The sequence below is a fragment of the Aotus nancymaae genome, unplaced genomic scaffold, assembly GCF_030222135.1.
Source record: "Aotus nancymaae isolate 86718 unplaced genomic scaffold, 86718_ANA_hifiasm-v0.15.2.pri h1tg000069l, whole genome shotgun sequence".
NCBI classification, from domain to species: Eukaryota; Metazoa; Chordata; class Mammalia; order Primates; family Aotidae; genus Aotus; species Aotus nancymaae.
The window spans coordinates 2499993-2514949 of record NW_026988484.1 but is presented as its reverse complement, the minus strand read 5'-3'; the positions used below and the strand labels follow the sequence as shown (position 1 = coordinate 2514949).

At 47.0% G+C, this 14957-nt stretch overlaps 1 protein-coding gene across 7 annotated transcripts in view; it reads right to left on the bottom strand.

The window, feature by feature from the left end:
- The window catches only part of ZNF584 (zinc finger protein 584), a 26183-nt gene extending 11226 nt beyond the window's left edge, over positions 1–14957 (bottom strand). For 2 of the 7 annotated variants that reach the window (XR_010339078.1, XR_010339077.1), the window contains exons 1-4: positions 14849–14957; positions 13939–14065; positions 9260–9388; positions 5431–7939 (exon numbers count right to left, since the gene is read on the bottom strand). Coding sequence is in view for 2 of the 7 variants with exons in the window: in XM_012473207.2 (XP_012328630.1) it covers positions 6894–7939; positions 9260–9388; positions 13939–14065; positions 14849–14866 (1320 nt within the window). In the remaining 5 variants the exon portion in view is untranslated. Of the gene's footprint in view, positions 1–684; positions 2524–3005; positions 7940–8964; positions 9096–9259; positions 9389–13938; positions 14066–14848 lie in introns of those variants that run through there. The other 5 variants (XR_010339079.1, XR_010339081.1, XR_010339080.1 and 2 more) reach the window with 5 other exon arrangements.

The following is a 14957-nucleotide window of genomic DNA, read 5'->3' as shown; positions in this document are numbered from 1 at the left end:
ATGACTGTTGAAATGTGTTTGTCCTGTATTTTTTCTTTCGAGATAGAGTCTCACACTATTGCCTGAGCTGGAGTGCAATGGCATCAATCTCGGCTCACCGAAACCTCTGCCTCCCAGGTTCAAGTGATTTTCCTGCCTCAGCTTAGCTTGGATTACAGGTGCCCATCACCATGCCTGGCTAATTTTTTTGTATTTTTAGAAGAGACAGGGTTTCACTATGTTGGCCAGGCTGGTCTCAAACTCCTGACCTTGCGATCTGCCCGCCTCGGCCTCCCAAAGTGCTTGGATCACAGGCATGAGCCACTGTGCCCAGCCTGTCCTGCATTTTTATGCATTTAAGAGAGTAAGATGCAGTAAAATTTTATCAAAAATATTAATTTTCAGGGCCGGGCGTGGTGGCTCACGCCTGTAATCCCAGCACTTTGGGAGGCCGAGGCGGGTGGATCACGAGGTTAAGAGATCGAGACCATCCTGGTCAACATGGTGAAACCCCGTCTCTACTAAAAATACAAAAAATTAGCTGGGCATGGTGGCGCGTGCCTGTAATCCCAGCTACTCAGGAGGCTGAGGCAGGAGAATTGTCTGAACCCAGGAGGCGGAGGTTGCGGTGAGCGGAGATCACGCCATTGCACTCCAGCCTGGGTAACAAGAGCGAAACTCCGTCTCAAAAAAAAAAAAAAAAAAATTAATTTTCATAAAGTTTGAATGTTTACATACATTTCTATGATTTCTAGTAAATGTTTAATCTTTTTTTAAAAAAACAGCACATTCAAATATAATTGGCCAATAATAAACTGTGGGTATTTCTTTTTATTTGAGACAGGGAGGCTGAGGCAGGAGAATTGCTTGAACCCGGGAGGCAGAGACTGCGGTGAATGGAGATTGTGCCATTGCACTGCAGCCTGAGCGACAAAGCGAGGCTCTGTCTCAAAAATAAATAAATAAATAAATAAATAAATAAATAAATCCAATGTTCATTAATTTCCTATCTAGATGATCTAGCTAATACTGACTGGAGCATTAAAGTTCCTATTATTTTATCAGAGTCTACCTCTACCTTTAGATCAAATCGTATTTGCTTTATGTATCTGGGTGCTCCAGTGTTGGGTACATACATATTGAGAATTGTTACATCCTCTCGCTAAGTTCATCTCTTTATTATATAATGATGTTGACTGTCTTTTTCTTTTCTTTTTGTAGAGACGGGGGTCTAACTCCTGGCTTCAAGTAATTCTCTCACCTAAGCCTGCCAAAGGGCTGGGAATTTAGGTGTGCACCACCACACCTGACCCTCTTTTGACTTAAAGTATGTTTTATCTAAGTATAGCTACTCCTGCTCACTACATTTTCTATTTGCATGGAGTATTTTTTTCCATCATGTTACTATCGGTCTTTATGTGTCTTTACAGGTAAAATCAGGCAGGCTAATTCTTAGGCCTACAGATGGCTTGCTCAAGTGCCAGCAGTGGCAGAGGTGGGCCAAACAGGTGTGTGGGTCCTTGGGGCCCTGGGAATCACGTGTGGCACGGGTAGTGGCAGTGGCAGGACAATCCTCAAGTTCCTAGGCAGCATGCACAGGCATTACCCATTCTACAACCGGCAGCGCTGGCCAGTCCCCAGAACCCCAGGTGGCATGTGTGGGTGCGTGCTGGTAGTGGCAGCAGATTGGGTGGGCAAATCCTCAGGCCCCCAGGAGGAATGCACAGATGTCAGCAGTGGTGGACAGGGAAGGGTGATGACTAAGGCCCCAGGCAGTGTGGACACCATTCAAGCACACTGCATGGAGCCCTAGGAATCACCAGTGCATCCCTGTTCACCACTGCTGGCATCTGTGCCAGGGAGAACCTGTCCTCGAGATGTGTGCAAGTGTGTGGTGGCCCTGCTGCTTGGTGGGGGTAGGGGTGCTATTAGTGGCAGCAGCCCCAGGCAAGCAGCTCTCAGGCTCTGGGGGTCACACTTTGGCTCCCTTTTTCCCCAGGGCAACCTCCCAGGTGCACTACACTGCCTTGGGTGTGGAACACTGTAGGTGCTAGAGTGCAGGGGACCCTACCACACTGCTGGGCCCAATCCGTGTACAGCCACTGCAGCCTTAAAGATGGATGTGGAGGGATGTCAGAGGGGCTCCAGGGTTGTGTAGATGAAGGGGTTGTTGAGTCCCAAGACAGGATACAGTCTGGTGGGGGCCTGGTCTCTCAAAATATGGCCATGTGGCATCTGACCTTAGATCCAGCAGTGAAGAGGGCGGTGTGGGGGGAGGCGGGACACCACATGAGCTCCCTGTATGGAATAATGTCATTGTGCAAACTCTAGACAAATCCCTATGCTAGTCTTGGGGCCTGTGACAACGAAGGGGATGTGACCAGGTGCAGTTGCTCACCCCTGTGGGTGCTATATAAAAGGATACATCAGGCTGAGCATGGTGGCTCACCCCTGTCATCCCAGCACTTTGGGAGGTGGAGGCGGGTGGATCAACTGACGTCAGGTGTTCAAGACCAGCCTGGACAACATGGCGAAACCCTGTCTCTACTAAAAATACAAAAATTAGCTGGGCATGGTGTGGGCGCCTGTAATCCCAGCTATTTAGGAGGCTGAGGCAAGAGAATTGCTTGACCCTGGGGGGCAGAGGTTGCAATAAGCCGAGATCATGACACTGCACTCCTGGGTGACAGAGACTCTGTCTCAAAAAAAAAAAAAGTCTAGTGAAGCTGAATGAGGTGGCTCATGCCTGTGTTCCCAGCATTTTAGGAGACTGAAAGGGGTGGATATATCACTTGAGGTTAGGAGTTTGAGACCAGTCTAGCCAATATAGAAAACTCTGTCTCTACTAAAAATACAAAAATTAGCTGGGCGTGGAGGCACGCACCTGTAGTCCGAGCTACTTGGGAGGCTGAGGCAGGAGAATCACTTGAACCTGGCAGGCAGAGGGAGGCAGAAGTTGCAGTGATACGAAATTGCACCACTGCACTCTGGCCTGGGTAACAGAGTGAGTCAAAAAAAAAAAAAAAAAACCTAGTGACATTTTTATTGAGACTGCATTGAATCCACAAACCAACTTGGGGAGGATTAACATATCAAGACTTCCAATTCATGAACATAATAAATGTCCTCATTCACTGAGGCATTCTTCAATTTATCTCAGCAATGTTTTGTACTTTTCAGTGTACAAGTCTTGCATAATTTTGTAAAATTTATTTCTAAGTACTTCATAATTTTATGCTCTTATAAATTACATTTTTTTTGAGAGAGAGTCTTGCTCTGTAGCCCAGGCTGGAGTGCAATGGCACAGTCTACGCTCACTGCAACCTCCGCCTCCCGGGTTCAAGCGACTCTCCTGACTCAGCCTCCCGAATAGCTGGGAGTACAGGTGCGTACCACCACACCTGGCTAGTTTTTGTCTTTTTAGTGGAGATGGGGTTTCACCATATTGGCCAGGCTGGTCTCAAACCCCTGACCTTGTGATCTGCGCACTTGAGCCTCCCAAAGTGTTGGGATTACAGGTGTGAGCCCCTGTGCCCGGCCATAAATTACACTTTTAAAATTACAATTTGGATTGGCTTCCCTTCCCCCTAAATAAATAGCACTGAGATTTCCACAGGCAGCAAGGTGGTCAATATCCTATCCGGCAGCCAGTCCTGAGTGCACAGCCCTGGGAAGTGGGGCAGCAATGGAAAATGAAGATAATTCCTCCTTCATGGGATTTTTGTGAAGCTGAGGTAGGAGCCAGATGGGAAGCAACTCCAGACCAGATTGAAGACACTGAAATCAGGAAGAGGCACTGAAAGCATTTCCCCATAAGACATGCCCACCATTGCCATGGAGTTTGCAACTGTCTTACTGCCCCTTAGCAGGGCAACATCTGGACGTTACCACCCATTTTCTAGCCCGTTCTGAATAATATTTGGCATGTCACATGTTATTAAAAGTGGGTAAATGGGCCGGGTGCAGTGGCTCAGGCCTGTAATCCCTTTAGGAGGCTGAGGTGGGTGGATCATGAGGTCAGGGGTTCAAATCCACCCTGGCCATCATGGTGAAACCCCATCTCTACTAAAAATACAAAAATTAGCCTGGCATGGTGGCGTGCACCTGCAATCCCAGCTACTCGGGAGGCTGAGGTAGGAGAATCGTTTGACCCCGGGAGGCACAGGTTGCAGTGAGCCAAGATCACACCACCGCACACCAGCCTGGGCAACAGAGCAAGACTCTGCCTCAAAACAAAACAAAATAAAGTGGGTATAAGCTGGGCACAGTGTCACACCTGTAAACCCAGCACTTTGGGAATCTGAGGCTGGAGGATCACTTGAGCCCAAGAATTCAAGATCAATCTGGGCACATGGTAAAACCCTGTCTCTTAAAAAAAAAAAAATTAAAGAGATGGTGTCTTGCTGTTTTGCCAAGGCTGGTCATGAACTTCTGGGATCAAGCAATCCTCCCATCTGAGTCTCCCAAAGTGCTGGCATTGCAGGCATGAGCCACCAATCCTGGCCCCCCAAATATATTTTTTTTGAGACAGAGTCTTGCTCTGTCACCAGGTTGGAGTACAGTGGCGTGATCTCGGCTCGCTGCAACCTCTGCCTCCCCTGTTCAAGCGACTCTCCTGCCTCAGCTTCCTAAGTAGCTGGGATTATAGGTACCCACCCACCACACCTGGTTAATTTTTTTATATTTTTAGTAGAGATGGGGTTTCACCATGTTGGCCAGGCTGGTTTCAAACTCCTGACCTCAAGTCTTCTGCCTACCTTGGCCTCCCAAAGTGCTAGGATTATAGGCATGAGCCACCACGCCCGGCCTAAAACATTTTTTTTAATTAGCTGGATGTGGTGGCATGCAACTGTAGTCCCTGCTACCTAGGAGGCTGAGGTAGAAAGATCACTTGAGTCCCAGAAGTCAAGGGTGCAGTGACCCACGATCACACGGTTGCATTCCAGGCTGGGTGACAGAGCAAGACTCTGAAAAGGTCCCATAAACCACAAGATCTGGATCCATACTTTGGTTAACCCACCTGTCTCCCTTGAACCCCAGAGGGAGTGCCCTGACACTGTGACAGCAAAAATGTGACAATGACAAAGGCCACAGCATCCAGAGACACCAGAAGCACTGGATGGGTCACAAAGGCACATCCCAGGACTACAGAATCTTTCAGTCTCAGGATAATGGCCATGAGAGGTAAACAGCCCAGAGAGGATATGAGAATCCAGAAAGCCTATATATTATTTGCTGACAGTAACCTTGCCACACATAACAGATCTGTAATTGCTGAGAAGTGCTGGTGTCCTCACCCCATAAAACCTCAGTTGCTGGAACATTTGTGGGTGCCTCTTTAGAGCTGGCTCAAGCCCTCTTGGTCACTCCATACGACTGACTTGGCATTTCTATGCCCACTTACTCTACCCAACAGGCCCCTATAGGTTTTACAGTCAGTCTAGAACTTACCTCCATGTTCAAGATTTTGGAGAATATGGCTTCTGAGCTGAATCTGGAAACACCTCCTTCTGACCATTGCTGGAAGTTCTGGAACATTCCCTGGGAACAAGGAATCCAACGTTTTCTGTCCATAAACATATAGATCTCACACCAACTATCCCCTTCTTCAAGGTGAGCTCTGGACCCACAAACATGCCTGACATCCAGGCTACAGGTCTTTCTTTCCCTGAATGACTCAGGGGCCAATACAAATTAGGCCAACTTGACTAGAGCTATTTTCTGTCATCCTGCCATCCCCACTGAGGCAGAAAAAAACTCAAGAGACCACCTCCACAAAAGCCACTCCCTCAACTTATGGTGATAGTGCCTGGTTCTATTCTCAATCTCTCCACACACAGGGATCAGAACCTCGATATTAAAAGTGACTTGGTGGAGCACAGTGGCTCGCAACTATAATACCAGCACTTTAGAAGGCTCAGGCAAGAGGAGTGCTTGAGGCGAGGAGTTCATGACCAGCCTGGGCAATGTAGCAAGATCCTGTCTGTACAAAAACATTTTTAAATTAGCAAAACATGGTGGCACACAAATGCAATCCTAGCTATTCAAGAGGCTGAAGCAAGAGGATCATTTGAGTCCAGAAGTCCAAGTCTGCAATGAGCTAGGATCATACCACTGCACTCCAGCCTGGGAAAGAGTGTGAGACCCTGTCTCTAAAAAAACTAGGCCAGGCGCAGTGGCTCCTAGCACTTTGGGAGGCCAAGGCAGAAGGATAGCTTGAGGCTCAGAGTTTGAGACCAGCTTGGGCAATGTAGCGAGACACTGTCTACCAAAATTTAGTCAGGTGTGATGGTGCACACCTGTAGTGCCAGCTACTTAGGAGGCTAAAGCAGGAAGATCCCTTGAGACCAGGAGTTCGAGGCTGTGGTGAGCTGTGATGGCACCACTGCACTCCAGCCTGGGCAACGAAGCAAGACCATCTCAAAAAAAAAAAAAAATTTTTTTTAAGTGGCTTAAGCAATAAAGCCTTTATTACCACAGTCCAGAGCAGTATGAGACAGTCCATGCTAGGGCATGACAAATACCCCATGTAATATCAACCATGTCCATGAAAATGGTAAACCTTCCCAACAAGCCCGCAGCATATACCAGCTCAGCTCCTCTGGCCAGAGCTGGATCATGTTCACAGCTAAACCAGTCAGGGGTAAGGAATGAGCTGTTTTGGGCTCCACCATTAATGATTCTCTACAGTTTAGAGCAAGGAGCCCAAGGTCTGCTGTACCACTTGCTGTAGGGACCTTATAGGGTGGATGGAAGTGGATGGCTTCTATCATATAAACTGACAATGACATGAAACTGCCAACAGCCTCAGGCAAGTCAGAGTCCAGTGTGGCTCCTGAAAGCCTCCCACAAACCAGGCACACATGGGAACTCTCCCCAGGGTGGATGTTGGGATATACAAGGTTAAGCTTCTTTCACATGGCACTCTCATGGTCACTCTCCTCAATCTTCTTTCTGGAATAAGACCTTTTCTGATGAACAAGTGCTGGCAGCTGACAACTTTCATGTGACCTGTCCTCCTGAGGCCTTTCTGAAGAATGAACTTTCTTGTGCTGGAGGAGAGTAGAACCATGTTTGAAGGCTTTCCCACATTCTGTACATTCATAAGACCTCTCTTCAGTGTGGAACTGCTGGTGCCGATTCCGGTAGGACCTGGTAGTAAAGGTCTTCCCACACAGGCTACATTCATAGGGCCGTTCTCCAGTGTGGACTTTCCAGTGCTGATAGAGGCCTGAACGAGTCACGTAGGCTTTCCCACATTGCTTGCATTCAAAAGGTCTTTCTCCAGTGTGAACTCTCTGGTGAAGAATGAAGCTATTACTATATTTAAAGAACTTCCCACATTCTGTACACTCATAGGGCCTTTCTCCAGTGTGCACTTTCTGGTGCCTAATGAGGGTAGACAGAACACTGAAGGTTTTCCCACATTTGCTGCACTCATAAGGCCTTTCTCCAGTGTGAATCCTCTGGTGTAGAACAAGAGCATCTTTGCGGTTGAAGGTTTTCCCACATTCACTACACTTAAAAGGTTTTATGCCTGTGTGAACCTTCTGGTGTTTCCTCAGCTTAGACGGGTAACTGAAGGCCTTCCCACACTCATTACACACATGGGATGTTTCTCCAGTGTGAATTTTTCGGGGGTTAATATGAATTGACTTCTCCCTGAAAGCACTTCTGCCTGTTGGGCATCTGAAGAGTCTCTCTTCAAAGTGTGTTATCAGATGGTCAAGGAGGGCAAAGGCCTTCAAGAACACCTTCCCACAGTCACTGCATTTGAACAGCTTCTCTGCCACATGGACTCCTTGCTGTTGCCCACAACTGGAACTAGGTGGGAAGGCGGCCTCATACTCAGTGTGCCTTCTTGGTTTCCCCTCACTACGAGTGTCTTGGTGCTGGATGACTCTGCAGCTCTTCACATGCTTGGGAGGGGCTCTCTCATCCTCCACTCTACACAGACCAACTGAAAGCAGAGATGAATCTATTACTGAGAGTTGAACTACAGGGAGGAGGTACCTTCATCACCAATGCATGTCAGACACACCCAAAAGGACTCCACAGAATTGCTGAGATTGCTGGGAAAGGTCTGGGTTAGAAAAGGCTGGCCCAACTCAACATGGCTCCATCAGACTACAGAATAAGAAAGATCTCTTAAAAAAAAAAAAAAAAAGAGCCAGGCGCCGTGGCTCAAGCCTGTAATCCCAGCACTTTGGGAGGCCGAGGTGGGTGGATCACAAGGTCAAGAGATCGAGATCGTCCTGGTCAACATGGCGAAACCCCGTCTCTACTAAAAATACAAAAAATTAGCTGGGCATGGTGGCACGTGCCTGTAATCCCAGCTACTCGGGAGGCTGAGGCAGGAGAATTGCCTGAACCCAGGAGGCGGAGGTTGTGGTGAGCTGAGATCACCGCATTGCACTCCAGCCTGGGTAACAAGAGTGAAACTCTGTCTCAAAAAAAAAAAAAAAAGAAAGAGGGACGGGCGCGGTGGCTCACACCTGTAATCCCAGCACTTTGGAAGGCCGAGGCGGGTGGATCACAAGGTCAAGAGATCGAGACCATCCTGGTCAACACAGTGAAACCCCGTCTCTACTAAAAATACAAAAAATTAGCTGGGCATGGTGGTGTGTGCCTGTAATCCCAGCTACTCAGGAGGCTGAGGCAGGAGAATCGCTTGAACCCGGGAGGCGGAGGTTGCGGTGAGCCAAGATTGCGCCATTGCACTCCAGCCTGGGTAACAAGAGCGAGACTCTGTCTCGAATGAAAAAAAAAAGAAAGAAAGATCTCAACTGTAATGAGGGCACAAGATAGGGTGCAGTGCAGGGAGGGGAGGTGGGGTCTCCAAGTCACTCCTCTGCAAAGGGTTTCAGCAGGACCTTGGCTGCTGGGGACATGCAAGCACTGTGAGAAGGCAAGTGTCTAGTTCCAGCAAAATCTGATTGCAAAATAGTAGCTGGTGTTTAAGTATTAATTAAGGGTTGGCTGAAGTTCAAATACCTATTTAAGGATATGCGCACATCTCGAGTCATGCGCTGAGTGGCCAATAGTAGACAGCTCTGCATAGATACAGAGAAGGGCAATGAAGAGGCACAGGCTGAAGAGGCAGGAACATGCAGAGCCTGAAAGTCACAGCAGAGATGGCAGACTGCACCATGTTCAGATATGAGGAAAGGTGGAAATAAGGTATGGTCACTGCCCTCAACACCACGGTATGAGTGTATGCAGGTACCCAGCATTCTCAGCCCACTGCTGAAACCAAGGTATTCCCCTCTGCTCCACTTACCAAGACCAGGACCAGGACCTCTGCTGGCTTCTGTTCTGCTGACTAGAGTCACATCCACCCAGCTGGGCACGAAGGACTGTTCATCATCCACCAGTTGGGTAAACACAGGGGATCTTGAAGGTGCAAGTCCTGGGGTTGATAGGTAGTAAAAGAAACAGGTTGGGCATGGTGGCTCATGCCTATAATCCCAACATTTTGGAAGGCTGAGGTAGGAGGATCACTTAAGGCCAGACATTTGCAACCAGCCTGGGCATCACAGTAAAACCCCATCTCTTCAAAAATTATATATTTTTTAAAAATTAGCCAGGCATGATGGCATGCACCTGTAGTCCCAGTTACTCGGGAGGCTATAGTGAGAGGATTGCTTCAGTCCAGGAGATCAAAACGTCAGTAAGCCACAATCAGATCACTGCACTGCAGCCTGGGCAACAGAGTAACACCCTGTCTCAAAAACAAAGAAACAAACAAACAGAAAAAAAAAAGCCTTCCTATGCAGCAAAACTGACATAATTGAAGAAACAGACAGTTTAGCAATAATAAAGATTGTAATTTCCCATCATCAATAATGAATAGAATCATTAAAAAGAAAATGAAAAAGGACGTAGCAGGCTTGAACAACAATGAAAACCAACTGGACCTAACAGACGTCTATAGAGCATGCCACCTAACAACAGCAGGATATACATTTTCACGTGCACATGGAACAGTCTTCAGAACATACCATTTGCTAGGATATAAAATAAGCCTCAATAGGTTCTCCGTCTACAAACTAATTAAAACAGAAATCAACTGGCCGGCATGGTGGCTCACGCCTATAATCCCAGCACTTTGGGAGGCCGAGGCGGGTGGATCATGAGGTCAAGAAATTGAGACCAGCCTGGCCAACAACATCCCTACTTAAAAATAAAAAAATAAAATAAAATAATTAGCTGGGCATAGTGGCATGTATCCATAGTCCTAGCTACTCGGGAGCCTGAGGCAGGAGAATCACTTGAACCCGGGAGGTGGAGGTTTCAGAGTTGAGATTGCATCACTGCACTCCAGCTTGGGCAACAGAGTGAGACTCTGTCTCAAAAAAAAAACAAAAAACAAAAAACAAACAAACAAAAAAAAACAAATCAACAACAGAAATTTGGAAACTCATAAATTTAAGGAATTTAAAGAAAACATTCCTAAAAATCCAGAGTCAAATAAAAAAAAAGACATGAAAATTACAAAGTACTTTGAGAGGAATGAAAATTAAAACACAACAAACAAAAAATTATGGGATGCAGAAAATGCAGTGCTTAGTGAGAGCATTACACCTATAAATACCCATATTTTAAAAGATCTCAAACCAGTAACCTAACTTGACACCTCAAGGAACAAGAAACAGAAAAACTAAAGCCAAAGATAGCAAAAGGAAGGAAATAATAAAAATTAGAGCAGAAACCAAACAGAGATTAGAAAAATAAAGAGAATCAATAAACCAAAATTTGGTTCTTGGAAAAGATAAACAAAATTGGCAAATGTTTACCTAGAGTGAAAAAATAGAGAGAAGACCCAATATTACTACAAACAGGAATGGAAAAAGGACATCACTAGTGACCTCATAAAAATTAAAAGATTATCATGAAATACTATGTACAAATGCATGCCAACAAATGAGATAACTTAGATGAAATGCACAAATTCCCAAGTTGACACAAACTACCAAAACTGATTCAAGAAGAAAAAGAAAATCTAAATAAACACATAACAAAAAAGGTTTGCTTGTTATTAAAAAACTTTCCCCCACCACACACACAACCCCAGGCCCCGATGACTTCAATGGTCAATACTAACAGTAAAGAATAAGAATTAACACCAATACTTAACAAACTCTTCCAGAAAACAGAAAAGGAAACATTTCCCAACTTATCCATTGAAGCCAAAATTACCCTCATACTCAATACGACGACATTGTAAGAAAACTACACTGCCAGGTGCGGTGCCTCATGCCTCTAATCCCAGCACTGTGGGAGGCCAAGACAGGTGGATCACGAGGTCAAGAAATCGAGACCATCCTGGCCAACATGGTAAAACCCTGTCTCTACTAAAAATACAAAAATTAGCTGGGCATAGTGGCGTAGTCCCAGCTATTTGAGAGGCTGAGGCAGGAGAATCGCTTGAACCAGGGAGGTAGAGTTCGCAGTGAGCCGAAGGTAGCAGTGAGCTGAGATCTTGCCACTGCACTCCTACCTGGCAACAGAGCAAGACTCCATCTCAAAAAAAAGAAAAGGAAAGGAAAATCAATTACTGTAATATACCATGTTAACAGAAGAAAGGACAAAAATCACATGATCATTTCATTAGACATTGGAAAAGTATTTGACAAAATTTAGTGACCTTTCTTTTTTTTTTTTTTTTCTGATAGAGTTTCGCCCTTGTTGCCCAGGATGGAGTGCAATGGCGCAATCTCGGCTCACTGCAACCTCCACCTTCCAGGTTCAAGAGATTGTCCTGTGTCAGCCTCCTAAATAGCTGGATTACAGGCATGTGCCACCACGCCCGGCTAATTTTGTATTTTTAGTAGAGGTGGGGTTTCACCATGTTGGCCAGGCTGGTCTTGAACTCCTGACCTCAGGTGATCCACCCACCTTGACCTCCCAAAGTGCTGGGATTACAGGTGTGAGCCACCGCGCCTGGTCCTGACCTTTCTTAATAAACACATTAAACAAACTAGAAAGAGAAGGGAACTTCCTCACCTAAAATGGGTATCTGCAAAAAACTAACAGCTAACACCATACTTAATAGTGAAAGACTGAACACTCTTAAGATAGGGAACAAGGATGTCTCCTCTCCCCATTTCCACTGAATAAAGAACTGGAGGGTCTAGCTAGGTCAGTGAGGCAAAGAAAGAAGCAAAACTATCTCTGTTCATAGATGGCATGATCTTATACATGGAAAATAGGAAGGAATCCACTAAAAACTATTTAAACTAATAAACAGATTTAGCAATGCTTCAGGAGACAAGATTAGTATACAAAAAATGACTATATTTCTACAACTAGCAATGAACAATCCAAAATTAAATTAAGAAAACAATTCCTTTTTTTTTTTTTTTTTTTTTTTTTTTTTTTTTTTTTGAGACGGAGTTTCGCTCGTTACCCAGGCTGGAGTGCAATGGCACAATCTCGGCTCACCGCAACCTCCACCTCCTGGGTTCAGGCAATTCTCCTGCCTCAGCCTCCTGAGTAGCTGAGATTACAGGCACGCGCCACCATGCCCAGCTAATTTTTTTTGTATTAGTAGAGACGGGGTTTCACCATGTTGACCAGGATGGTCTCGATCTCTTGACCTCATGATCCACCCGCCTCGGCCTCCCAAAGTGCTGGGATTACAGGCTTGAGCCACCGCGCCCGGCCAACAATTCCATTTAAATAGCATCAAAGAATCTGGGTACAGTGACTCACGCCTGTAATACCAGCACTTTGGAAGGCCAACGTGGGTGGATCACCTGAGGTCAGGAGTTCAAGACCAGCCTGGCCAACATGGCAAAACCCCATCTCTACTAAAAATACAAAAATCAGCCAGGCGTGGTGGCACGCACCTGTAGTCCCAGCTACTCAGGAGGCTCAGGCAGGACAATTGCTTAAACCCCAGAGGCAGAGGTTGCAGTGAGCTGAGATTCTGCCACTGCACTCCAGCCTGGATGGCAGAACAAGGCTCTGTCTCAAGAAAATAAAAATAAAAAAGCATCAAAAAGGATAAAGTACTTAAGAATGAATTTAATGAAAGTATCTTTGTACACTGATAATACAAAATATTATTTTTTAAAAAAAACAAAACAAGGCTGGGCGTGGTGGCTCACACCTGTAATCCCAGCACTTTGGGAGGCCGAGGTGGGCGGATCACGAGGTCAAGAGATCCAGACCATCCTGGCCAACATGGTGAAACCCAGTCTCTACTAAAAATACAAAAAATAGCCGGGCATGGTGGCACGTGCCTGTGGTCCCAGCTACTCGGGAGGCTGAGGCGGAAGAATCGCTTGAACCCAGGAGGTGGAGGTTGCAGTGAGCCGATATTTTGCCACTGCACTCCAGCCTGGCGATAGAGCAAGACTCCGTCTCAAAACAAAACAAAACAAAACATTATCGGAAAAATAAAAGAGCTAAATAAATAAAACATATCCCATGTTCACTGACCTAAAGACTTAATATGATTATTAAGATGGTAATATTCCCCAAACTGTTCTGATTAAAATTCGTGGTTCAAGTCTGGCCCAGGGAGCTCTCTGTAAAATTTCTTTTGTAGAAAGGGAAAACCCGAGCATAGAGAGGCCATGTCTTCAACAGAGTCACACGGCCAGGAAGAGACAGAGCTTGGTGGGATTTGGTGGGCAAACTATGAAACATCTGACCCCCAGGAAGAGACAGAGCTTGGTGGGATTTGGTGGGCAAACTATGAAACATCTGACCCCCAAAACCTGCTCCACTATCTCCTGGGGCAAGAGATGTTGACGCTGCTAACAGTACCGCTCAGAGAAAGGCAGGGAAAAACCCAGGAAAAAGCCAGCCTAGTCCCAGCACCCACAATAACTACAACAGGGAATCTGGGAAGGAAACAGCCCCTGTGGTCGGACTTCGATATGGACAGAACTTCCCATGGGGAGAACGCAGAGGTAGTCAGTGGGCTGGGGGACAGTGTGAGAGACTTACCCAGTGAGCTAAGGAGTGCAAAGTTCTCCAGCATCACATCCCGGTATAGGCCCTTCTGGGTCACATTAAGGAGCCCCCACTCCTCCCTGGAGAAATATACCGCCACATCCTCAAACATCACCAAGCCCTGCAATGATGGGTCCAACTGAGCCTTGGGGTCAATGATGGACAGAAAAAAACAACCAAAATATGGACAGACGGACACATACATGCCCTTGACCTGTGTCTGAGGGTCCTATCGGATCTCCCACTGAGATTCTTTCCCTAGGAGCCCCAAGCCCTTCCCCGCCATACTCCCTACACATATGTTCCTTCTCCTGCCTCAGAGGAATACCAGAGTTGCTGGTGTCACTGATGCCTCTAGTGTTACTACTGGACACTGTGTCCAGCCCAAAGTGACAACAGGCTGGTGAGACTGATGCCTCTGTCCAGGGCCAAGCACACAGGCCCCACTCTATCTCCTGCCTGCCATTTCCAGTCCCAGAGATCACAACTCTCAGATGCAACCAAACCTATGCTCATCCTTCTCCCTTAGGTGCCAAGTACCTGGCCTCAGGGCCCAGTTTGCCCTCCTGCTCACCAGGCACAAACTGAACAGCAGCATGCCTCAATCTCTACACCCTCAGCACAACCTCCCCAGTTCGCCCGACATTGCCTGGCCTTACACACGCTGCTCTGCACCTGTGTCTCCAGAGTGCCTGACACAGCAACTGCAAGCCCATCCCGTCCCAGCCCTGCGGCACATCTCCAATGCCTGCCACTGCCACGGGCATGCCCCGGCCCTGCATCTGAGACCTCCCCTGGACCCATATGCCCATCTCTGAGACCCTGCCCTCCTCCAGCTCTGCCCTGGGACATGCTGCCCCCACCTGGCGGCCCTCCTCATTCCTCGGAGGCACCCTCCGCTCACCTGCACCTCCCCGGCCATTGGACCGTGACGGCGGAACCGGCCCGGACCCTCGGCCTCAACCGAAACGCGTCGGGGACGCGGAAGCCCTGGGTAGCCGTGGAATCTTCCC